This window comes from Schistosoma haematobium, chromosome 3 (assembly GCF_000699445.3).
Source record: "Schistosoma haematobium chromosome 3, whole genome shotgun sequence".
NCBI lineage: Eukaryota > Metazoa > Platyhelminthes > Trematoda > Strigeidida > Schistosomatidae > Schistosoma > Schistosoma haematobium.
Window position 1 is genome coordinate 33,819,516 of NC_067198.1, and position 26,756 is coordinate 33,846,271.

At 36.7% G+C, this 26,756-nt stretch overlaps 2 protein-coding genes across 6 annotated transcripts; one reads left to right on the forward strand and one right to left on the reverse strand.

Moving 5' to 3' along the window:
• Window positions 1-774: 774 nt before the first annotated feature.
• On the forward strand, window positions 775-19,556 carry FIGNL1_1 (Fidgetin-like protein 1). Of its 3 annotated transcripts, XM_051213681.1 has the most exons (19): window positions 775-987; window positions 3,305-3,475; window positions 3,507-3,574; window positions 3,607-3,660; window positions 3,695-3,756; window positions 3,790-3,853; window positions 3,890-3,939; window positions 7,843-7,977; window positions 8,022-8,096; window positions 9,604-9,692; window positions 10,660-10,822; window positions 15,115-15,215; window positions 17,359-17,438; window positions 17,762-17,832; window positions 17,967-18,128; window positions 18,206-18,261; window positions 18,704-18,867; window positions 19,016-19,116; window positions 19,319-19,556. In XM_051213681.1, exons 2-19 carry the CDS (start codon window positions 3,405-3,407, stop codon window positions 19,439-19,441), a joined length of 1,689 nt encoding a protein of 562 aa, XP_051069680.1. In that variant the 5' UTR covers window positions 775-987; window positions 3,305-3,404; the 3' UTR covers window positions 19,442-19,556. The 3 variants fall into 3 exon arrangements, with proteins under 3 accessions (XP_051069680.1, XP_051069679.1, XP_051069681.1); XM_051213680.1 differs by having other exon boundaries at window positions 3,607-3,756; window positions 9,604-10,822; XM_051213682.1 differs by having other exon boundaries at window positions 936-987; window positions 3,305-3,574; window positions 3,607-3,756.
• On the reverse strand, window positions 19,434-25,952 carry ZC3H4_1 (Zinc finger CCCH domain-containing protein 4; the record flags this gene model as incomplete). Of its 3 annotated transcripts, XM_051213683.1 has the most annotated exons (8): window positions 25,838-25,952; window positions 25,509-25,625; window positions 25,240-25,474; window positions 25,086-25,202; window positions 24,817-25,050; window positions 24,646-24,779; window positions 20,576-21,224; window positions 19,608-20,213 (listed from the first exon to the last, which is right to left on the reverse strand). In XM_051213683.1, the coding sequence occupies exons 1-8, from the start codon at window positions 25,840-25,842 to the stop codon at window positions 19,608-19,610; spliced, it is 2,097 nt and encodes a 698-aa protein (XP_051069684.1). In that variant the 5' UTR covers window positions 25,843-25,952. The 3 variants fall into 3 exon arrangements, with proteins under 3 accessions (XP_051069682.1, XP_051069683.1, XP_051069684.1); XM_051213685.1 differs by having other exon boundaries at window positions 19,487-20,213; window positions 24,817-25,202; window positions 25,509-25,769; window positions 25,815-25,952; XM_051213684.1 differs by having other exon boundaries at window positions 19,434-20,213; window positions 24,646-25,794.
• Between the last annotated feature and the right edge of the window lie 804 nt (window positions 25,953-26,756).

Here is a 26,756-nt window from a genome sequence, read left to right on the forward strand (position 1 = left end):
ATAATCAGATTTTTATGGAAGAATGAGTGTTAAGAACTTTTACATATAATCCAAGTCCTTAATTATGGTGGTGATGAACGTGGATATTGGTAGCTGTTTGTAAACTGTAGGTTGAAGCAATTAGCATGGTATCAAGTAAACTACTAACGTAGTGAGTCGATCATAGTAACCTGATGGGGATTTGAAGCTCTCAGTGTATGATACGACACAACCCTAGAAGAACTAGAATCAAATAACAAGTATTGATGAGTTAATCCTTGAATTCCTACTGCATTACAGACTGACTCGGTATAAATCCAAAGTAATTCAGGCCGAATACGTGGCGGAAAAAATGAACGAGCAATCCAACCTAAAACACAAATTTCTAACACTAATATCTCCATTCTAGCCACGAAACTCAGCTAAAGTAATAAAGTAATAAAATATTATACGAGATAATTTGTGGAGATAAATAACGTTTAATCTGGAAGACAAAATCATCGATAGATGGTCGATTCTTAATAACAGCAAGCATGTACTACATGGGCATATTTTGCCTTCGGCCATGCTGACGAGTGGACACTAACTTTCTTTCCTAATTGTTTATGAGTTGTGGTCATGTTAGTAATCTAATTACCCATACCGGAGTTATATGCAAAAATGAACTGTGTAACCATTTGCATCTCATTCACCTCCTTAATTATGGTGGTGTTGAAACATTCAAAGCGAGATTGGACGTTCACAGTGTTACAAATCACAAAGAATAATACAGCTCGATAAACCTTTCCTTACAACTAAAGATATTAATAACTGTCCAGTTAGGCAATTGATTTAAAACGAGGATTTTTCAGTTGGAATCCCGAAATAACAATACCTTTAGAAATTCGGAAGGTTAACTTGAACCTCGAGTCCTTTGCTCTTCTTCCTTTTGTTTAACGAAATTTGAAAGACTTGTCAAACGCCTCGTTATTTGGAATCGCTCAGTGTGACCTTGAGGTTGCTGCACAGGTTAGCTACTGTGTGTGGGTTCTTCTTAGTCTTCACGTCTCTCAACAATAGGAACTACTTTTTCGCGTCTTGTTTTTTAAGTTATGTCAGTTTTTGATGCATTCAGAACAATTAACCGTAGTGGTCAATGGCCAATAAATATGAATCCATGGATATTGGATCCACAAAATAAAGAGATTAATCTCCTTATTTTGTGGAAAATTGTCTGTTTTGGATAAATTCTGAGGGAGCCGTCTTAGAAAATTCTTGGACGGTAGTCATCACTATAACATCGTCCACATAAAGTATACTTAATGTAAACGATACATTAGAATTGTGTAGATTTTAAGTTAGAGAAAAACTTATGAGGTAGGATTTCTGCGGCTACAAGTTTCCTTGGTAATCAGGCTTCAGTGGGTTGTCGCAGTGGTTTCGGTCCCCAGAACTGATGTTTCTGATTTTGGCTTTTAACCTCCCGAAAGTTCTTCAAACCATAAATGTAAAATAGTTGTATAATATGGCAAATATGTTAAATATTACTGATTGCAATTTTTAAAAATCTAACTGTGCATCGTTGGGTTTAGGGTCAGTCCAGTTAAGCATTTTGTAGTCGTAATAGTACTGACATAACTGTTGAGAGAGAAATTGCAATCAATGAGCTCACCGGTCTTAGGCTTTTCGATATTGTCAAATAGTTGAGACCCATGAAACCTAAGAGAATAGAGAGGAATATAGCCTTTTTAATCCCATTTATATCCATAAAATGGAGAGAATTCTCAGTATCACACTTTCGGATTAGATTTTTGCAAAACAGATTGGTTTATGAAGCTAATTGTCTTACAAAATCTACAAACCATATAGAAATAAATATAAAAATCCTGAGAAACATATACAACGTTAGGGATCCAACTGCTCCTAAAACAAAGTAGGTCTGAATTACTTACATGTTAGTAACTTGGGAAATAAAATAAATCTTATAATTCTGTTCATCTAAACCCAAACTTGAAATGCTATTTCAAAAATGATCAGACTTTAGATTGCCAGCAATCTAATTGCCTAGTTATTGATAGGTATGTCACATGATAGGCTTGTGCTACTTTGTAATCACCAATTTTGTCACTTGGGATTCGAAGATATGAAACGTATGAATAAGTTTTCATTTTGATAGAGTTTTGTTATCTGAGCTGGATGGTTTGGTCGTGGAGTTTTCATCGTTCTTCTGAACGACATCACCAGTTTTGTACTGGTCCATTGGATTTCATTCTCCATTGGACTTGTTTTGTTATTTCTCCTGATTTGACTAGCTTGTTTAAGGTCTTTGAGATTCGGTTGTCTAATTTTTGACGAGATTTATATTCATCAGTTTATATGTGTTCTTATCTTCAAGTAATTCCTCGGCCTTTTTGACGTATTCTTCTTTGTCCATAATTACTGTGGTGCGTCCTTTGTCCGCTGGAACTATGACAATATCCTTTCTAGTTCTGAGTTCCTTCAAAGCTTTTAGTTCTTGTGGGGTCAGTTGGTTGTTCTCCTTCACCTGTTGAGTTAGCGGTACTATAGTTTGCCTTATTTCTTGTTGTGTTTCTTCACTAATTCCGGAAGTTTTGAGTGATGACTAGTGCTGTGAAGAATCCCAGTTTTGAGGCGTTGCTTGTATTGTAGTTTAATCTCTTTCGGAGTAGGTGTTCTTCTGTATTTGTTAGTGGTTGTTTTGATAGATTGATCACGCAGTTGTTTGTGTTTTCTTCCATTGGTGGTTTTAAGATCTTGATTAGTTTTTTCTTTAAGGTGTTTCTTCTTTGTTCTCTGTGTCGTTTGCATGATATCTCGATGGCTATTGTCAAGATTTCCAAATGTTCTGACGTGAGTGTCCTTTGTAACTTCATTTTTTGGTCCTCTATGACGTGTTGGTATTTGCGGATCCTGTAGTGTGTATTCGTTATCATTAGGTGTACCATTTTTCTTCCACTTTGCTCAGCTATTTTCGTTCAGTAGAACGATGAAAACTCCACGACCAAACCATCTTGCTCAGAGAACAAAACTCCAAAATCATCCACCTGAGCTACAAATCTTCACCATCCCATAAGTTTTCATTATTTCTATTGGGACATCTCAGCAAATATGATGGCTATACTAATTTACCGTAGTGATACAATGACGAGGTTTCAATGTTTTACTTGTTATTAGTTTCTTGAGGTTGTTGGTTGTTAAATACTGTGGATGAGTGGCTGCGAGTCGCGTAATCTTATACCATCACGAGTGTTGTTTGGGATAATGAACGATATACCCTAATCGCTGTTGACTAAATCCATTTTGCTATTCTTTTGTTTGCTTTCAGATGCTTCAATTTGCTTCTTGATCATAATATTATTGGATTGGACGAATTTTTGTGTCATTAACAGTCATCAGTTGAATTCTTCCAGTGTCCTACTCCAATAATGTCTGAAGTAAATAAAGAAAATAGAGCTGAATATATACGGAGAATACTTTTCTCACAACTTCCTGGAAGGTTTTTTAATGACTGGATTTTACATTCTTAGACGTAATACTTTTGATGGTGACTTGCTTCTTAGTGAATATGCTGAATTGGTTGATAACATGAAGAATGGTAGGTAATGAATGGTGCTTTCTGATTTGTAGGGATTAATAATTACGCTGAGGGAGCACTCAGGCTCGCTGAAGGCTGTAAAAATGGTTTGTCATGTTCTTTTCATATATGCGTTTTCAGAGAGCAACCACTGGCGTAGCGCGATGACAGTCGACATGGCCTTAAATGCACTTGAAGGAGTTGTAAGCTTTGCTTGTTCTCACCGTTCACTATAGACTGTCAAACAATCCTGTCCCTTCCCAAATCAATCATTACCTAGTGACTTTGATGTTACTAAGTGTATGTTACTCATTTTTCAGAATTAACTGTTATTAGTTTGTAGCGTGTTAACTGAACTGTTCGAGGAAGAAGGTTATTCTAACCAGGTAACAAATTCATTTCTCATCTAAAATATAGGCAATAGACTACTAGTACAAGTATAATTGCCCATATGAAGAGTTGTGCAACATTCAACCACTCTCTAATCCCGTTGCACACCCCTTCATATCTGTTTATTTATACCGTACCTTTACAGTCAGTTTAGTATCAAGATGGCACCAAAAATGACGTAGATGGGCATAGGTGCTCGAGCTCCTAATAGATTGATCTCATCTATTACGTAACTAACAGTATTCATATAACCACCCGGACACAAGGTTTTCCACTGATCCCAACAGTTAATCACAAAAGATGCGTGCAAGAGCAGGCTTACAGAAGTACTTTGAGATGTCAACATGCAACGCACGTCACTTACGAACAGTAATTGGATAACTTGTGTATCACCGCACAGTAAAACAATGTCATTTGTATATTAGAGTTCGAAGTGTCTTTCTCTATCCAATGGATTCACATCATCATCATCACGTACTTCTTTAAGAGCTGTTTTCAGAATATTATTAGTGGGAAAATTAAAGAAAAGTGGTGAGATTGAGCAACCCCGTTTAACCTTACTGTTAGATTAGAATAAGAGAAGAAAATTATTGTGTTCATTTATATTCTTAAAGATGTTAATAAGATTATCAGGCATATTCTTCTTCAATAGACGATCACAGAGCGTTCTGTCAAACTAGTTAGCTTTGATATCGAAAAAATGTTATTGGCCTACAGTAAGTGTAGAGGTGTCGCAGCGTGAAGATATAGTCAGTGTTCCTAATATCTGAGAGAAAATTGTCCTGTTTCTGTTGGAATAGTTGGAATAACTTTTCAGTCTTCTTAACATAATGGATGCCAAAGGCCCCAAAACAATATAGAACAGGCTTGTACCGTGATGATTGTTGCATAAAGTGCATAAGTCTATTTTACATATCGGAAAAACGGTCGCTTCACTTCAATATAATGGAAAGCTCTCCGTATCTCAGATTTTCCCAAACTATCTAGTTAGTCCTCTCACCATAGTTTTCGTCAATCCTTCAACAGGGTGCGAGTTGGTTGACATGGTGATTTGTGATATTTGAGCTTGTGAAGTTCTTTAACAACCTTTGTCTTTGCAAAGGATTGTTATTCAACGACTAAAAATCAAGTTCAGTCAGTCAGCTACAACGTAGGACCAGGCACATATATGCACCGAGCCAAGTTGCCACCTCATTTTCACAACAAGATGAAAACCGAATTCTCAAAAGCAGTTACTTCAATGGTAGTAATATATAAAAGAAAGATTGTGTATATGGATATAGTCCAGGAAGAAAGAATCAGTTGATATAAAGAAAGGTATAAAGCAAGTGTAGTCTCACAGTTTAAGGGAAGTCAGAGAGTGTATACACCTACGCCGTTGTGATTGGTTTTGAGCTATGTCACCAAGAGTCTCCAACCATTGGTTACGATCGTCACGCGGACCCCAACCAAGTAGTCTGCATCTACCAACATGGCTCAGACTAGAAGTTAGTGACTTCAAGCACTAATGCCACGTTTTGGTTTGGCCGCCCCTAACTTTCTTCCAACCATCCCGAACGCCGGTTAGCATTGCACGTCGTGGTAATCGATGTTCGGGCATACGTAACACGTGGCCCAACCATCTCAGTCGAAGGAGATTCACAACCTCATCAACTGACTTACCATCGTTCCCTAATACCCTGCGTCTAACCTCACTATTACTTACCCGGTGATCCCAGCAGACGCTAGCAATATTTCTAAGGCATTTGTGGTCAAATACTAGTGGCTTACGAGTGTCTTCTACTCTTAATGGCCATGTTTCTCTGCCGTAAATTAAAACAGAACGAACTGCCGCGCAGTATACTCGTCCTTTTATTGATAAACAGATATCTCGCCTTCGCCATAAGTGACGTAAGTTGGAAAAATCCAAGCGAGCTTTCTGAATCCGTGCTCAGATTTCGTCAGACACCAACCCATTAGGGCTTATCAGACTTCCAAGATAAGTGAGGTTGTCAACGCGTTCAACTACTTTACTCCCTAACCTTGGTTCAGATGTTGATGCAGGCTAGTCCTGAAGCAACAACTTGCATTTAGAGGGGGAGAACCGCATCCCAAACATCCTGGTATTGTTGCTCAGTGCTACCAAAAGACTGTATTTTATCAGTCGTCACTAAACAGGACTATATCATCTGCGTATTCTAAATCGATAAGTGGACCTCCTGGAAAGAGATCAATTTCTGAAGATTCAGACAACAAGAACTTTGTTTCTAGCAGTAGATATATGAAGATATTGAACAAAAATGGAGATAATGAACAGCCTTGACGGACACCACTTGAGGTTGCGAAATCAGATGACAGCTCGCCATAAACTCTGACTCGACTGGTAGTGTTCAAGTAGAGAGCCTTCACAAGGTTTATGTACTTCTGAGGTACACCTTTCAGTGACACACTGCCATAGAACCTCTCGGTTTACAGAGTCAAATGCTACTTTCAAGTCAAGAAAAACTATCATTGTTGGATGCCGATAAGTATATCTGTGTTTTAGAACCTGACGAATGGTGAATATGTGGTCGGTGAAGCCACAACCAGTTTTGAAGCCAGCCTGATTTTCTCGTGTTTGCAGTTCACGCATCTTTGTTATGCTCCCGATAATTATTGAGTCTAGTATTTTAGATGCTATTTTAGTCAAGCTAATCCCTCTATAGTCAACACAAGATGGTTTAACCCCTTCTTATATATTGGGACAATCAATGATTGTGACCAGTCAGATGGGATTACGCCCAACTCCCAGATTTTAGCTAAAATATTAGTCAACGTAGTCGCTAAAATTGGACCGCCATCCTTAGAGACCTCTGGAACGTATCCATCTGGACCAGCTGCTCTTCCTTCTTCCTGATCCAGAGCTATATCAACTTTTATGTTGCATCTTGTATGTGATTATCAGCTGATGGATAATGACTGAATCGTTCGGGCATCCAAGTAGTGAATCCAGGAATATAATGAACATGTAGTTGATTCTACAATCGCTTGGTATCTTGCATCTACGTTTGGCTTTTTTGCAGCATCTGACTTAGTTAAGCCAATGTACTACTTAAATATAAAATCATCGTCTTAGTACATAGTTAGTTTATTACTCATATTAAATGTGTATTTGGTGCTAATAGATCTAGAATATATCTGAATAAGTGGGATTAGTTGGTTGCTTAAATTACACAGCTGGTTTTAAAAATTAGTAATCAGTAAGTCTCATTTTTAATTTATCATGCTTCATTAATTGATCTACAGCAGTTTAGCTTAATTGATAAGCTGAAGTGTGTATTTTATTCGTGCGATTTCTCAAAAACTTGATCTCTTTACGACCATCTGGAAAAAAAATAACGATATAATTGTGATGAAACACAGTTTCCTATCGATAACTACCCATCTCAGCTGTGAAATATTCCTGAAATTCTATTTCGTATTGACTTATATTTACTTCAAATTTGTCAGCTAAAAGGACCTATTATCTGGAACCTTATAATTAGTTTACGAATATCTATCTTTTGACTTTTACTTAAGAGGAATTCAACGTAAACAAGTCATTTATCGTCGTATTCTTTGTCCTATGTATTAATATGGTTTCTTTCTCTCCTTGCTCCCATGAATCTGCTGTTTCATTTACATCCGAAGATTCTTTGAATTTCAACTTCATTTCTCACAACCTCACAACGCCATTCTTATTTGATTACTGTAAATATTTTACGATTATTCTGAAGTAATACTCATGTAGAAAGAATAACACAAATATACTTTGTCATCAATATATTATTACGGTAAACAATATGGTTGTATTCATAGCTGTTAATATAATATTATATATATATATTTCATAATTTACCGTACTACAAGAAATAATTTTAATTCATTTTTGGTACTAACAGGTTTACGAATCAGTTAAAAACACAAATGTACATTTTTCTTCTGTTGGTCAAAAACGTTCTTCAGTAGATTTCGAAAAACATTATTCTTCTCCTAAAAGACATTTAGAAAAATCAGAAAGTACCAGCTACTACAAAGTAAATTGGACTTAATTTGATTGTCAATTTATCATTTTCTGTAGAATTCCAGTAATACCAACCATAACACCGAAGTAACTGAATCTGAGTCAACCCTTTTTCAAACAGCAGGATCCTTGGTGAGTAATTATTTTTCGCTAAAAGGGATTTGTGAAGATTCAATCACAGGAAACCAGGCAGCACTAAATAGCTGTTTCGTCTGTGTGACATTCCTCAATAATAAGTATCTACGACCCCAGTTGGGATTAAACCTAGGACTCTTAGGTCTCTTAGCAAGCGCTTAAGCTTTATGTAACTTAGTTGGCATCCAATCGTTCAAATGTCTGACTTCAATTTATTTGTCATATTATACAACCATCCCCCAGTGCCATTGACAAAATAACTATCCAATGTTTCCTGGTTTTTCATGGCTGTCTAAATAAAGTCAGTCCGTAATGTAAACTATGAAATTAATTTTTAATTAGTGAGTCGTTGTTATCTGAGATTTGACCAGACAATTTCATTTCTCTTTGTTGGTGGAGTGTGGCAACTTGAACTGATGTACATGCGTACCAGGTTCGACATTGCAACTGACTAACTGAATCATTTTTATCCCGTAAATACATTCTTGTGTACGGTGTCGATTTTCAATGGGAATCATCCTTTATCACATAAGTATATCTTCGTTGGTGATGCATTAACTTTTGTACATATTTTATATATTGTTGTAAGAAATTACAATTTACTTTTGTTGTCATCATTATAAATGTTTGCAACAGAATTGTGGTAATAAAATAAAGATAAACTATTAATTAGACTTGTGAAAAAAGGTGTATTAAAGTTGAACTTCCCATAGAACTGCATTTACTCAGGTGCCCAGATATATAACTAGCTCATAGAGGTAAATATCCAATGAAATCGTACGATATTTAAATAAATAATAAAAATGTTAATAGACGAGACACTGAATAGGTTAGTTTACTATATTTTAATCATTTCCAAGACAGCGATTCGGATCTTATACCAGTGGTTCACATCATCCTGCAAATCAAATGAAGGAAGACTATGCGATTCACTTCAACAGTCAGTATAAACGTTGCTCTGTATGTTTAGACTCTTTTCAAACTGACTCAAATTCAGCAAACCGAGCACTTCATAGCCCATAGTGACTTGTTACACCTTACATACAACTACTTAAGGTTCCATTTTCAATCTAGCTGTCAATTAATACCAGTTTTACAAAATAATGTTCCACTTAAAGTATTCGAAATGCGCCTACAAAATTTGTTTGAGTGAAATTAAGAATATATTACACACTAGGAACAACAAGTTCTCACAATAATTCTGACATGGAAATTGAATTAAGAATTACCACATTAAAATGAGGATGAAAACGGATTAATTTGGAAAATATTTGAGGACCTTATATTTCCTGTGGTTTGAGCTTCTACAAAGCTGGATTCTAAAGATGTTTTAAAATTAGTTCCATAACCTATTTCTTTGATATATTTAGTTGCGAAATGCCATGAATGCCTACCTTTTGGGTTTGTCACCTCGTTAAACTAACCAAGTTTATAGGAACAAATAAATTGTTTCCAAGAGATATTTTTTACTTTGCATTATTGTAACTTATTATTATTATTCAAGCTGGAACAAAATCTAAAATCGAAACAAAATGAAAATAATAATAGAACATCTTTAATGTATGGCTCCTCTAAACGATCTTTAGGAAGTCGGTAAGTTCGAATATCTAACGTTATGTACATTTTCGAGTAAATATTTTTCTATCCGGGATTTTCTCATCACCTCACAACAAAAGTACATTCTGTATAACTGTGAAACAGGATTAATCCCATATCTATTATAGTTATCCACTCTTCGTTTTGTAACTGCTAGTCGTAGATGTTAAGTGATATGACGCAAAGCTATTCGCTCTTTATTCCCTCTTAGATCTTGAGTTTTAAAATTATCTCATACTTTTTATCCTAATGGTTTCTTCTTGGATCATGTCTATGACCTATATTTTTTACTACTACCTGTTCTACTCTTATTTTTCTTAATAGTTGCATCTCGCTTTCCTGATATGACATGGCAACTTGAACCAATGCACATATGTGGTAGGTTCTATGTTTGCTTATGACTGAATAAATATCTATTGGAAGCTTAACATTTGTTGCTTACCGGATCCACATGATTTATTTTTTTATGTTTTACACAAATACTAATTGCAAAGCTGACTTATCCATTACACCGTAATCAGTCGAAGAAATAAATTTAGTTAATTTATCATTAAAGTAAAATGTGATTATGTATTACTGACGTTTATCTAATATAAAATAGGTTGTCATCTTTGGCTGAATTTTATAAATAGTGTCAAAGTCTGAAGCTGAATAATTTGTATCTACTACATATTTCAAAATGTTACATAATTGATCTGTACTGTCCTGTTCCAAGCTATACTGATAGATGCTATCAAACGATAAGTTGTCATAACTGACCAATTCAATATGCATACACCAGTTCACCTGCTTCTGTGGAGCTAGATGTGTAGATCGTTCGTCGAGTTCACTTCTCTATCACATCTGGGAAGCATCCATAGGTATGGGCTAGCAAAGAATGACATAGGTAAATCATAATTGTTTATTATTAGATTTGTCGACGTTTGCTTATGATAATAAATCAGTAATATATTTCATATTGTAGTCGAGGTGTTCGCGGTAACTTCGTCCCACCATTTGAAAAAGATTCAGATTCTACATCAAAACCAACATCAAGCTACATTGCAGAAAACAAATCAGAGGCATCTGTATGTGATGAACGACTGAAACAATTTGACCAAAAGATTGTAGATATGATTATGAGTGAGGTATGGTCCCATTATTCATCTTTTTCTATGTAGGTTGTTTATATATATATATATATATATATATATATATATATATAATTAGTATATGCATTGGACCAGTATTGCTTTGTTGTGAGACAAAAACAAATAACAATGCAACAAAGCGAATCCATCTCGTATGCTCTACTATGTATCCAATAAACTTAGAAGTAAATCATTAAACAACTCTGATTTTGTGTTAAGTGTGCTGGTGATAAGTAAACTGTGTGGATCATTTAGCGTCAATACACATTTATGTATGGTTCTGTGTTGCAGCGGTCGATTAACAAATCGGAGATTTTGTTTAGACGTGTCATGCTTTTTACATTACAAACTCAAAGGTTTATGCAGGTTGGAATATTTAAATTTATCATGTTTACTTTGATTGATCAGAATGTCAATCCGTTCATTAAACACAAGACACATTTGTATTTCATTACACAACTAGAGAGCGCAATATGTTTTTTTAGGCATCTGCAGTTGCTCATATCTAACATTATTGGCGAAAAAAGCCGTATAATAAAATAAAAAACCGAAACAAGAAATATTAGCGTGTTAGCACAGTAAGATGACTATTAACTACGACAGCTATAACGATACAAATGTCTGCGATCTTGTCTTAATTGTGTTTCCACTTTTTTAAGTTTTGAGCTTCAATATTATTTCTTAACTCTTATACTTCATATTCATTCCTTTTCTTCATACAATTGTTTTCATTATGATTGATTGGCTGTCATCGTAAATGTTTTAGAATTTCCTTTGTTAATTTCATCTCGTCGTATTGAAGTGATAAAGTAACTTGGGCTAACGCACATTTGTCTTAGGCTCTACTTTGATTATGATTTATTGTAGTTTCGCCGGCTTTACTCACCTAAATAACGGTTATGCATGAGCCTAGCTCTTACTTATGAATTTCTTACTTGAAAAGAGATGCTTTTGCGTTTTACACTCGTAGGATATTGTGCTAAATATTTTGTTAGTTCAATTGTTGCTCATCACTTCCTCGCTATGTTCTTACTATTTCGACTGTCAGTTATGCCGAATTCTCAATCCAAAAAGTTCGATAAACATTTCATGCTGAGCTGTCCATTTTTAACCTTTGAATTATACCATTAATTACGCTTGTTACCCCTCATAGGGGATCAGAGGCCGCCCACCAACATTCTCCATCGAACTCTGTCCCGGAGAATCCATTCAAGTTACTATTCATTCTTTTGATGTCTGCTTCCGGTTCCCGGCTCAATGTGTTTTCTGGTCTTCCTCTTTTCCTTTTCCCCTCACGATTCCAAGTTACCGTTTGCCTCGTGATTCAGTTTGGTGATTTCCTCAATATATGGCATATACACTTCCAACGTATTTTCCTCTACAGTTGGAAACTGGTTTGTTCTTTCCCTCAGTAGATTGCTGCTGATGGTTTTCGGCCAACGAACGTTGAGTATTTTGCATAGACAATTGTTTATAAATGCTTGTACATTTTGGATGACTGTTGTAGTACTTGTCGAAGTTACAGCTCCATACAGAACAGCAGGACTGTTTCGACGTTCATATTGAACAGTCTGACTTTGATGTTGTCTTGCAGACAGTTGTTTTGAGTTCCATATGTTCTTCCACTGTAGGAATGCTGTGTTCGCTTTCCCAATCCTTGCCTATACATCTGAATCAGATTCCTCTTGTTTATCGATTATGCTGTCCATGTACACGAAGTTTCCACCTCTTCTAGAGCTTGTCCATCAAGTTTGATTGATTTGACTGGTGTTCTCCGTGTTGTATTTGAGGATGTTGTTTTTTGCCTTGTGTATGTTGAGGCCTATTGCTGAAGAGTCTCTTGCTACACTGTTTGTCTTGACTCGCATTTGTTGATATGTATGAAATAGAAAGACTAGGTCATCAGCGAAGTGCAAATTATCTAGCTGCATGCAATCTGTCTATCGTATTCCGTGCTTCTCCTCAGATGTGGAGGTCTTCATAATCCGGTCAACCACCGGAAGAGAAAAGGAGAGAGTAAGCAGTCTTGTCTGAGTCTGGTCTTCACTCGGAATGCGTTTGTCAGCTGTTCTCCATGCATGAATTCGCAGTGTGGTCCGTCGTATGAATTTCTTATGATGTTGACGATCTTCTAGGGTACACAGTAGTGTCGGACAAGGTTCCATGAGGCCTTTCTAACCACTGTCAAACGCTTTCTCATAGTCAAGGAGGTCGATGTATAGTGACGAATTCCATTCAGTTGATTGCTCAACAATGATCTGTAGTTTCGTGATTTTTTCTATGCACGATTGGTCCTTGCGGAATGCAGTCTATGTCTCCCGAAACTGGACGTCTACTGAATCTTTCATCCGGTTCAGCAATACTCTGTTGAAAAACTTTCCTGGTACTAACAGTAGTGTGATGCCTCCGTAGTTCTCATGTTTGCTCAGATCTCCTTTCTTTGGTATCTTGATGAGATATCCTTCTTCCCAGTCTGTCGGCACTTGCTCTTCCTCCCAAGTTTTGGCATTTATTTCTACGTTTGACCCCGGTCGATATGTCGTCAGGTCCTGTTGATTTCTATCGTTGGTTGAGTGACGGCTGTAGGTGTTGCCTCGATGTCCAGTGGACTCAATAGAGCTGGTCTATTCAACAATTCCTCGAAGTATTCTACCCATCTGTTTCTCTGTTCTCGAATCTCGGTGATTGACTTACCTCCTTTGTCCTTGAGCGGTCACTCTGGTTTACTACATTTCCCTGCCAGTTTTTTCGTTGTGTCATATATTTCTTTCATATTTCCTTCTCTTTCAACTTTTCACGCTGTCGTTGCGAGGTCCTCCACATATTTCTGCTTGTTGGCTTCAGTGTATTCAGCTTGTTCCCTGACTTTCTCTGTTCTTGTTCACTTGTTGTTTATTTCTGCCTTCTTGTTCTTCCTTTCTTGAATCTTGTCCAGGGTTTCCATAGAAACCCATTCCTTATGATGATGCCTCTTGCGGTCTAGATCTGTATTTCCCTCTTAAATATTCGCCTATTTCATCTTAGCTATAGACGTAATATGTTTTGTCTAATCAAATGCAAAATTCTATATTAGAACTTTGATAGTGATATAAGCCTACAAAAGTGTTAACTTATCCTTAACTACCCACCTATTGAGTTTTACTTTGAGTGTAATAAAAGTGTTGATTGCTATACAATGGCTTCTATATTGAACATCATTAGATAAAAACCAACATGTACGTTGATCATGCTTCTGCTTTTTGTGGTACACTTAAATGAACATATTACAGAGATTATTTATCTCTTAATTCAACGTCTTTTAACAATCTAAATAATCACTTATCATTGTGTTATCTAATTCTTTACCGTTTGACTGATGTTCGGAATGGCTGAAAAAGTGAAGTTGCTAGATTGTGTGATGATTGGCTGTTTAACAACTTCATTCAGTGTACAGCTAGATGATAGTTGGTTAAAAAATCACGAACTGATTTCAGATTCCTAATTGACGAAATAAGTATGAAACATTCATTCTAGTTATAGAGAACCAATAAACATGTAAGTCACTGCGTTATCCACACCATATCAACACAGACGCTATTTAGGTCAGATGGTCGAAATTTAATAACTTTTAAAGCAGCAGCTTGGGGACTTATTTATAAATTAAATAGACCACTTTAGTGTTTTAGGTAAATTTAACCTCAGAGATTATCTATTTCAATCTTGTCTTGTGTTCTGCTACCAATGAAACTATTATGAACTCAAGAAGACTTTTTTACTGACTTGTCGTACTCAAGTTCTATGACCACGTAGCGCTCAGTTTCTTTTCATATATTAAGCGTAATATGATCATCTGTACACAAACTTGTTTAAGATTATATTCGGTACATATACTTGTTTACGATGCACTACGGAAGAATCAATTTTGTCTCCCACCTACCTACTGTTACTTATTTTTTTACGGAAAGTACCATAGAAAATACACATATCTTAATACTGTCTGTCATATCTATTGTTTTTAACAATGTGAACAATATCGTGTATTAATACGTGCTTTATGGTATGATTATAATGCCACACTGGCATTATTTATGTAATTTAAGTAGTCAGGTCTCATTATTTGATTTAATCCCAGATTATATTTATCCGAATCATATCATAATTAAAATTTTAAATTGTTCATGGAATAAACACAAGCTCCGTGATCGAACTTATCATCAATATGCACACACAAAATACTTGATTCGGAGTTTTATTTTCGAGATTTCATGTCAAATTTGTGATGTTGCAATTCCTATTTTATGTCATTATAGATAATGGATTCCAAGAGTTCAATTACATGGGATGATATTGCTGGACTTGAATTTTCTAAGAAAACACTGCAGGAAATTGTAATACTTCCAATGCTTAGACCGTGAGTCATGATATATACCTATACATCTTTCACTTGAAACCCAAATACATTGTCTTTTATCACCTGAATATGCCAGGATTACGTAAAGAACTTAGAAGATCCAGTCGTCTCATACATAAGCCATATTCGTTTGGGTGAATCCATAGGATTCTATCAAACTTAGTGGCAGTTTACAAATTTTATTTATTTGAACACATAGATATTGGTACAAGGGGGCACCAAATACATATGCGCCACACAAATCTCATTTGATTTGTTTGAGGGCTGTGATACTACCTGGGTGCCAAAACCAAAGCAGGTGATTTTCTTAGGAAGCCACACCCGGAGCCTACGACCTAAAGGTCTGATCCACAAGGCAGTGGAGTATCGTAAGGAGATTCAGTCCCATGGTAGCTGGTGACCAACGATTGGTTCATATGCCATTTGTTCCCTCAGGGGACTGGAGCCAAATGCACCATGGGTTCAGAATTAGGGTTTTCCAACTCCACTAGGTGGACTCTCCGTGTCCATCAACCTGGTTAAAGCGCCGGACATTCGCTTTACAAAAGTTTTACTAGCCATGTTCGCTACCACCATAACTCGTCATCGGTAGAAGTATAAGTGGCATAATGTATGATTTAGATAATTTTCTAATCGATAGGGAAACTAATCAGCTGGATATTTCAGCACAAAAGTTGTATGAGAATCACTCTTTTTGTGGGCACGTTACAATATTGACGTCATTTGTATGATTACTCAGTGTTTACGATAAATGTTTCATCTTTGTTTTAATAGCTTAACAACCACTGAAATGCAAATATCAGTAAACTAAGTTTATACACACTTTGAAAAATGTCCAGTCTATCCTAGTAGTCAAATAATAATATACTATACATTTAGTTAAAAGTTTTGGTGTTAAGGGAAAAATAAGGATTTTAGATTATATGTATGGACAAATGAAATAAGGGAAAACTTTACTGTAAAACGACACTCGTCTTCTAGACATAAAAAGCTGTTTAGTATAACAGGAGTTCATTGTCCATTGATAAAATTATGAAGTATATCGGAACAACGGTCAACCTACATAGTAACTGAACAAAATTCATGAAATATAATGATTTAATTATCTGAAAAATGGGAATATATCAGTATAGACATTACTTCGTCCGGTCTTTAACAGACTTCACGTTAAATGACATTGATATAATGGTAGTTCTCAATATGACTATACCTCCCAACCAAACAGAGGTTTCAACAACAGAGTTGACCATTTTGTATCATACAATTTCGCTTCAGGAAAAGATAAGATAATTAGAAAGGCTCTGTTATATCCGACACCACGTGCTATATGAAGTCAGTTGGTCGCACTGTCTCTGCAGCGCTATCACATGGTCGCTCGTTCAGAAAATTCTCAAGAAGCCTTTTCGTACTGCAACAAGGTTTTCTGTTACCTCTGTATTTTCAAATACTAGAAAACCTGTTGACCATTACAGATAATAACACTTTTTGATGAATAATGGATAATGTTATATGTTTAAGTCTTAGGCTAACCATTCGTGACATTTCTTCCTCCGTCTAATGAATTATTTATCCTTTTTCTGATTGGGAAATGTAGTCACTTTTGTAACCAGCACTAATTTTCGTAATCTACTGTTTACGTTTACGAACGCTGTTATCACACAAATCTTATATAAATAAGTGAATTTATTTTGTTACCGATATTGAAATTCGACAACTGTAGTAAAGTAGTGGATAATAATGAGGCAAATTACTAACGGGAAACTGTCCGACAAAAAAATAATCTACTTAATGAATTAAACCGGTTATGGACAGTATATTCCTGCAATCGTTTCCACAAGTTCTAGGAAATACTGCATTTTATGTGACTAGTGTTTACTGGAAACATTCTAAAACTTTGTGGCTTTTTTTTTATTTCGCGACGTGAGTCTTTGATTCGAAGTGAAAATCTACTTTAAGTTGGTAACACACTTGTGATTCAAGCAACCTGGGTATGATAGGACACAATTTTCACACCCTAGCAATAAACATCGTCTAATGGTATATATATAAACTTGTGGATACTTTTCCTAACTTTGCTAAAATTTAAGAATGTCTTGTTTCTTGTATATTATCAACCGTCCTGTACCGCCTTTCTCAACTTTAGCGACCTTTTCGTTGGGCTTCGTGGACCTCCAAAGGGCTTGCTTCTTTTTGGCCCTCCTGGGACGGGAAAAACTTTGATCGGTAAGTTTGCTTTGAACACGTACGTCTTAGGTTATGAAAAATTAAAGTACACTTTTGTATTGTACTCAATTATTATGATATGACACTCACAGTGAGTGCTTGCTTAATCCACTTTACTACTCCATGATGAGAAAGGCCATCTAAGTTGGATGGTCTTATTACCTGACAAAGATTTAGTGCCAAAATTTATGCATAATTAGTGTTTTTACTGAGATAGTCAACTTTAAAGAAGGCAAGCGTAAACTATGAGTGTCATCACACATAAATAAACGTTGACACAACTTACGTTGGAGTTAAGTACAAAAATTTCTTTTCGAGTTTAGGTAAATGTATTGCATCACAAAGTAACTCGACATTTTTCAGCATCAGCGCTTCATCTCTTACTTCAAAATGGGTAAGCAAATCATTCTCTACCTTATAATTGCTACTTTTATTGCTTTAGTAAAAACGTGCTTTTCACAAAGAGACTATTATACTACTTTTTCCCAACTTACCAAACTTGAAAAACTATTATCGTATTGTTTTTAGGTTGGTGAAGGTGAGAAATTAGTGCGTGCATTGTTCTCAATTGCTCGGATTCATCAACCATCTGTCATTTTTATTGATGAAGTTGATTCTCTACTTACCCAACGCTCTGAAACAGAACATGAGTCAAGCAGACGGATCAAAACCGAGTTCTTAGTACAGCTAGTGAGTTCACTAACTCGGTATTTCTCTAAGCTACTCAATCACATTAGCGCATCTCAGACGCACGATTTTTGTTTTAGGACGGAATAACAACAAATGACGATGAACGCATACTTTTCATTGGAGCCACAAACAGGTACATATATATATATATATTGTTTACAGTAATATGCCTAAGTGTTTATGGGATGTTCACAACCTTAATGACCATTAAGTATCCTAACCAAATTTAGCTTCATTAAATTTCATGCACCCGTTGCTCATACCAAAAAAGCACAACAGTTGCATTTATAAAATAAACCACTACCAATCACTTTAAATCAAAGGACGTAAATAGAAAATAATTACTCTGTCGTTACGTACCACTGTTCGTAAATGTTGCATATGTACGTAACTATGTTGATGACAATTATGTGATGTTATTTGTTTCCTTGGACTAATAAAGCTGCTAAACACATTCCCAGAAAGTATATGTAACAAGTTGTAAACTTCCAACTCTACGGACCAAATATATTTGACTGTTTAATGGTGACGCTTCTAAAACAGTATCCGCTTATATTTTTTACTGAATTCGACAGACCTCAGGAACTTGACGAGGCCGCCCGACGGCGGTTTGTCAAGCGATTGTATATCCCATTACCTACTAGGAGTGCGCGAAAGGAAATAGTACAAAGATTACTGCGACAAAATCATCACACGCTAAAAGAGGACGACTTTTGGGACATTGCCCATCGTGCTGATGGTAAGTGCTGCTTATTTATATGTTACAACTTAATGTCGATTGACTTACTATTAATAAGGTTCATCTCTATTTTATCCAATATGATGATCCTTTGCAAGACTGTTTGATGGTAACACAAATGACTAATCGTGTTTTCCAAACATAAAAGGTTATTCCGGAGCAGACATGGCAAATCTCTGTCGAGAAGCTGCAATGGGACCTATACGCTCTCTGACAATAGAAGCAATACAACATATAGCATGCGACGAAGTAAGTGAAACGCTTAAAGTCACAATATCTGGTTCTTAAAATAACCTCTGTTTATCAGTAAAAATTACTATCCTCTCTAAATCTGTTTCTGACACTTCTCGTTCCATCTTAAACCTATTAGTATTAGTTATATGGTGATACAACAAACATTTTGACATTGCCACCTTAAATATTCAGACAATTTTATCTTTCCTTTTTTAAGGTTAGACCAGTCGAATTAACTGACTTTCATGCTGCTTTCAGACAAGTTAGAGCAAGTAATTCGTCCAGTGATCTGGAACAGTATCTGAAATGGAATAGTCAATATGGAAGTTTCGAAGTTTAGACGAATAAAATATGGACAAACATGTCGGCTGAAACTTGTTCGAAGTTGATCTGTTCAAACGTTGGTTTATTTATGTACATGTTGACGATTTTAATAAATTATTGGAATAAATAAAGCTGGGACTCATTTACATGCACGATAGTGCTTGGTAGAGATCTTAAATAAATTAGTTTGAGCATTCTTGTGTAGTTTGTGGTGTACTGTTTGTGTTACCTTGATTGAGAACGTTCGAAGCTGACTGGGAGGTTGGTGTTGGAACCATAATCCTTCGCCTTCGGAATCGCGGGTCATCAAGATAAGAACGATCACCTTGCCGACTAGATACATGTAAATGATCGGATGAAGTATTAGCAAAGGTGTTAGCCATTTCATGCAACTGTAGTTTGATGGGTCGTCTTTGTGTTAAACCACCTGGATTATCATCGTTGGTTCCAATGGCATTGGTTTCGTTGTGATTTAGTGCTTCTGGTTCATCATTGCACCTTGAATTTTCTAAGTCACTACTACTCGAAGGTTTTGATGGAGGTTGAAGTCTGAATGTTGTCACTTGGCCACGCAACCTTGGATCTTCAAAACGATATGGCAATTCATCTACAGGGAGCTGCATTAACGGATAAGGAATTTTGACAGTCATGTCCAACGGAATGAGGCGCCAAGGTGCTGGGCCCTGGGATGGAAGGACACCTATCTGAGTAGTCGTATTAAACTCAAGTGTGGATCCATCTTCAACCAAGATATTAGGAGGGATTGCTTCTGTCTCGGTTTCCGAAGGCTAAAATTATAGGGGAAGAAAAAAAACCCATCATAAAAATTAATTTAGTGAAATGTAAGTCAACACCTATTGAACAAGGAAACCACTCACATCACTGACAAATTATTATTAGCTACAAGTTCAAAGTATGTAGTACTAATTTCGCAAGAGGTTTTATGGCGGGACCAATGTGAATCATAGTAGATCAAATTCAATATAAGTCCCAGGTGTTGATTTCTGAATATTTATTACCAGGGACACCTCAAATGGCAGTTTTCTGATATGCTTCTAAGTATCCTATCTGCTTTGTAATGCAACATAATACTAGGTGCAGATACATGAAATCAAATCAATCACTAAATATGCTGGATTAAATAACTCACTTGCGGGGGACTCGCACTCTCGAGTTGCAGGCTATGTTCACCTACACATGTAGGTGACGAAGGAGGGACAGTTGAACCGTTTTTACAGTCGTCATTCGTCGTTTTACTTGAAGCAAGAAGAGCTGCCATCATGTCGAGTTCCGAACTAACTATGGCTTCTTCATGTACTGCATCGAAAGTCGGTCGAATAGGTGGAGGGGGCCTTACTCCAACCCCATAAAATGTCTCACATCTAGGCCTAAACCTAGGAAACCTCATACTTCCAGGATCCATCATCCGCATTCGCGGAGGCATTGTTCTTGAAGGTGGACATCTAAGGGGTGTATCAAGCAGTGACGGGGGGCGAAATCCGTTAACTGTGGGTGGACATGTTGCATTAGGCATGACGTGCTGAGACTGAAATGGTACAGGGCCGTAAGGCGTCGGTGGAGGGAAGCATCGGTCATTTTTGGGATACACATTCTGAGGCATCTGCTCACCAGGAACCATGTTGAACGGACGCATCCCCCTAGCGCGTAAAGTGTCGTTTTCTGGGCGGAAGTGACGAGGACTAGGAGTGCGGACAGGAGCAAACAGATTCGGCGTGAAAACTGGCATACGTTGAGGGCTGAAACCAGGAGTAGCAAGTTCTTTACCAGATGATATATTCCTTAAAAAGATGAACGTTGCAAATGAATTTATAAGATAATAAGTAGCCAAACGGTGAGGAACATTATTGCGTCAAAAATGTGGTTGGTTTTACTATTTACTTTAGCATCAAAGTTTTGAGATACTCGCTCTTAATTTTTTAATTGTTAAGGCTCCACAAAATGATGAAAAAAATGCTCTGTTTTAATGAATTATAAGGAATTATTGCCTTAAATAAATTTCAACGCGTATAGATTATGTTGACCGCGGTGATAATTTCGTCGTAAAATCAAGGGTATACGAGATATTCCTTACATACAATGAAAGAATGCAGTGCTAATACAGTCGATGTAGAGCTTGTAACATGTGATGATGAACCGTTTTAACAATAGTGTTTAGTAGTGAATGGCGAATTCACGAAGACCAGGCTATACGGTTTAAAATTGGCGGATGGTGATTAGTTGCAACACTAATTTCCCTACTTTAAGTGGGTGCACATCATTCAAAACTGAAGATATGTACGGATCCAAATTACTGAGAAGTGTGGTTTAGACAGATAGCAACCCACAATGAAACTACTGGCGTCAAGGTTTTTCAAGATTTGTTTATAAGTGCCTAATGCGCCGACAATATTATGTGAAGATTCTGGAAATAGAACATGTATCTCCGAATTTGTAAATATGTTTTAGTTCATCAAGGAAACTTGTGTCTAACCTCCCACCATCCTTCGGTCTATGTCTTGTCCCAAAACTGGATGGTTTCCCAGAAAATCTACCTGCTTGTACTTAAAGATGAATTCATAAATAGAGTGAAGAGAAAACTAAATAAGAAAGAATATACGTCACATCTAATGATTATGATTTGCTCCCATATCTACTACCACGACGCCACCAATTTTGATGTGGAAGGCGCCCCACAAAGAAATAAAGTATTTTGTGAGACCAAAGCTAATATGGGACAGCCAGCAATTAGTAGCAGTATACCACAGGGGAGTGGCAAGATAGGTTGGCAGTATATTTTTACTAGTGTCACTCCTAACTGACAATCAGAGAATCAGTAGGTCGATGTTTGACAACTTTATTGCAGAAATACCGTAAGTCCGAAATAGCATGACCTTATATGTGCAAGAGTGGTCCAATGTACTGATAGATGCTACTCTATGAATAATTTAGATAAATTCGTTTACCTAAAATACAACCACAGTACAAAAGCGAAGCTTGAGATGTGATGGCAAATAAACACATCTTAGCACTTTACACTGTATCCCTATAGGACCAACTGTTTTACGTGAGAACGTAGCACCTTGAACGTTACCATCAATGTATATAATTGGTGTGGAATGGTAATGAAAAATGTCCGGTGGTGCGGTTGTTTATATTTCAAACAGTTGTTCATAGATTTTAATTTCATTTTACCTAATTCGGTTTAAGCAATAGCTTAGTCTCATTAGTCCGTACTAGGTACACAACATTAAGTTGACTACTGGGGCTACCAATTTGAGTAATTAACTGCTAATATAAGTATATTTCGTTACATCAAACCAACATAGATTGATGTTACTAAACACGGATACAAAGCTGGGACTTTGAAAAATAAGAATGGGAAGTAGATCCGTTTATACCATGGATGCCACTTCCTAACGACGCCATTTAGGTTGGTAGACTACTAACCCACCGGCTCACCATGTAAAGCATCTCCGAACACAACAGGTTTACTGTCAGTGGCCTAATGAACTGACGTCATCTTTACCTACTTTAACCTCATCTCACCTTAAAAAGTGCTACCCATCGAAGACAGAGATTCGATGTCTGATACATGTTCCAAACATGAGTTATCATAAGCTTACCACAGTCGCCTAACCTTTTGTGTAACGGTGACTTACAGGTCAAGCTACTTGGTAGGTTATAGGGCCGCATCCCACTATATCTACCGTCTTGGGCAACCGTGCAGTAGTTTATGACTCTACACAGTGTGCCTAAAATCTGATTAAATAGACCAATGCTCAACAAATCACTTATATAGCTTTTTTGTACAGAAGTGGGTGTTGTAGTATTTATAACTGAATATCTGTAACCTTATGACGCCATTTATTTCTTCGCTCCAAAGCAAGACACAACTATGGACTAAATAAATCCATATATTAGGACTATGGATACTTGCTTGTGATAATAATTGATGTAGGTTAATGAGTGACGAACAGGTTTTTTGTATTCCTGCCGAAATGTATTTAGCCACCAAGATCCCTTAATAACTCTTCATATGAGCGGTGGTTAGGAAAGATTAGTAATCCTTTTCCTGCTACTTCAAAGTTTATTCATTAGCCTGATTAGACACTAAAAATGTCGGCCAAAACAAACCTACAAGTAACGTAGTGTAGATGACATTACTGAGGATCAACATTTACTTGTCAACCAAAACCGCCAATGTACAGTTTGGCTAGTTGGGAATCAGAAAGATGGAACCTCATTCATTGGCTGAAGTAGTTGTGCATTATACATACTACAAAGAATAGTGACCGGAACAGGTTGTGGAAAAGCTATAAATCGTGATATTAAAATGTTGGACCAACTAACAGAACCTGAGTTTTTGGATATGAAGCAGCGATTTGGAAATGTACTTGAGCTAGTCTTAAAGCAATAAAATAAGGTCGAAACGAGCGAATCCTTTATGTAGCCTTGAATAGTAATGGAATTATGAGGGTACATTTTCAAATCAGTAGAATTGTAGTGGTTCAGTGATACAGAAGTTAACAACAACCTACCAGTCTATTTGTTGGTTTCCAGAAATCATGCTAGGATCATATGGTTACTTTCATCTTATTTTTTTTTCTTTCGATAAACAGAAAAGTTCAAATTGTTTAACGTGAAGATTTTAGAGAGAAAACAAGACAGATACCATAGCTCACTAACTTAATACAACAAGGAATCAGTAACAGATAAACATTTTCTCTCTCGAAATAACTCATTCTCATGTTTCTTCATTAAATTCCAGCAGTAGAAAAAAAAACGAGAACCACTGGCGCAGCTACTTCACAGTTTCAATAAGTGGTGGTCTAACAAAGAAAATTATGTTTTCCATCCCATGATACTGAGCAATAAATAAGTATATATTGAACTATAAAATCCATTGCGAGTGACCGTTATCAGTTAAATAAACAAAAATGGTTAAAATATTTACGTATTATTTAAAAAGGTTTTAGATTTACGATGCCCTAAATATAGCTATCCGAAAGGTTCATTTAATAACGAAAGGAACACAAGTTTTAAATGTTTCAAATAATATGATATGGAACCTAACTTTATATATCAAAAGCTTAGTCTTGCTAATGTCGGATATAAGAACAGACAGGAGTTACATCAAAATATTAGGCACCAATAAGAATTTGTCATATGAAAAGCGACAACAAACAAGAAATCGATTGGTAGCATGCCTTATTAACTCACATTTGTGGGGGATTCTGGTCAAATCTGTAATCAACGTCACCATGATCATCGTTTCTTGGACGGCCACTCACAAGGGGTTTAGAGTCAGGTTGTCGTACAAGCCCGGGTTTAGATGAACAGCGATCAACGGTATGCTGATGAAAGTTGGTTGACAATAAATGTTAAGCTAACCTTTGAGGATATTTTGTCTAATAACGCGCGTGTGAATTCTGTGAGAGGAGCGTGTGAAAACTTGCAGTCACTACCATGGTGACAATCATTCGTCAGATGGAAAAACTTGCACGGAAATTCACCATGTAAAAATGAACACGCAGACTCTTTGGAACACATACCAACAGCATAAAATTTGCACAGCTCATTTTTCTTTGCTGGTGTAAAATCATGAAGAAATGGGCAAGAACTCCCCTGCTCATAGGTGAAACTTACACAAAAGAACAAACCTTGCTACAACGACCATCCATATAATACTTACATCTAGATTGAGATGCAGATCTATGAGGACCATCTTTCTTCCGCTTTTTCCTCTTACGACTTCCCTCAGATGACTTCGTCTTGTCCTTTCGCATGCATCATGTCAGAGGTAACAGAACTTACGAGTTTCTCGTGGTTCGTTAGGTAAGTATCATCTTCATCTTCAGACAGGAATTCAAGTAGTGGCAGCTTACTTCGCTCTTTGGAGCGCCTATTGTTTGTGACCCGCCCATCCACGTGTGGGAGATCAATAGCTCGTACACCCAACAAGACAGTTGATTCTCGACGAGAACACCTGGACCTACCATCATTACGCTGGGTGTGGCGTTTGCGCTTTGACGACTTACGAAGACTAACTCTGCTAAGGTAATATACAAAATGAGTCAAAATACTTTGGTGGACCATAATCTGTGTACTCGTGGCCGGAATCCTCATGGTCTGAGCCACTTAAATCTTCAACTTCCCCTTCCTCGTAATCAATAGTGGTCATTGATTGGTTGCTAACAATGCTGAAATTAACACACAAATCACTCGTGAATATTCAAAAAACACGACTACAGCACAACAAACCAGCACTGACTAGTGAATAACTAATACAGGAATGCCTAAAATAACCTAGTTACTTAGGTTGGCTGAGAGCAAGAAAATCCGTTCTGAATACATTGGTTATTAGTGTTACTTAACATCCCAATCCATACATTTGAAACTAGGAGCTACAAACCTCATCAAAAGCCCTAACTGATTTTGTATTTCTTGGGTTCACACAATAGTATGAACTTTATTATCTTGGGCAACAGTACGACTGGCAGATTGCCGCCAAATCCCCTTTATCGAGTGGGATGACTGCACAGAACTTGAACAAACAAATATTATGTGAAACCAACTTTGTTAGATCATACAGTGTAAGGTATATCGCAAAGCATAACGAATGTTAGCTTTACATTTGTATAAATATTATATATTTCCTACATACACGAGGATAGTTTTAATGTGTTGGCTGTCATCTACAAACCAAAACTACAAATCTACTGGATTTTGTAAAATAAATAAACAGAAAAGAGCTTCCTGAAATCACAATGCAAATTAGGGTGATTTGTATTAGATACACTCTTGACAAAGACATATGTAAAATACGATCTTATATTTGCGGTTAGTACAGTTAGGAGTTAGCGGTAACTAAATCACTGAAATCAAGCGTTCTGAAAGTCGTCCGCATTGTCTGCTGACTGCGTTCGTTTTGTCAGACTCACCTACCTCGTGACGCTCGGTAACTCATCCGCACCACATCACGGGTGAGTACGCTGAACTATGCATCCCTTCCAACTATTAGCCAGATTAGACCAAACCTTCCCCGAAATAACGACAGCCTTTCAAATATATCTTCGAACTCCTATATTTCTGACCTCTGGTCTGACTGGGTTGGAGTGTTTCGATGATAAAGGTGTTACTGGCAAAATATTTTTTAAACTATAAATACCTGACGTGTTTTTATAATATACAGAATAATTGTTACAGGTGTCATATAACATTCTAGGGTTCAATCTTGGGTCATGTTATATTACGATTTATCTCTTCTGGCATTGTAAGTTGGCTTTTGCTTGAAGACTGTGAAGAAACCTTCCTTGGTCAATCAGGTTCTT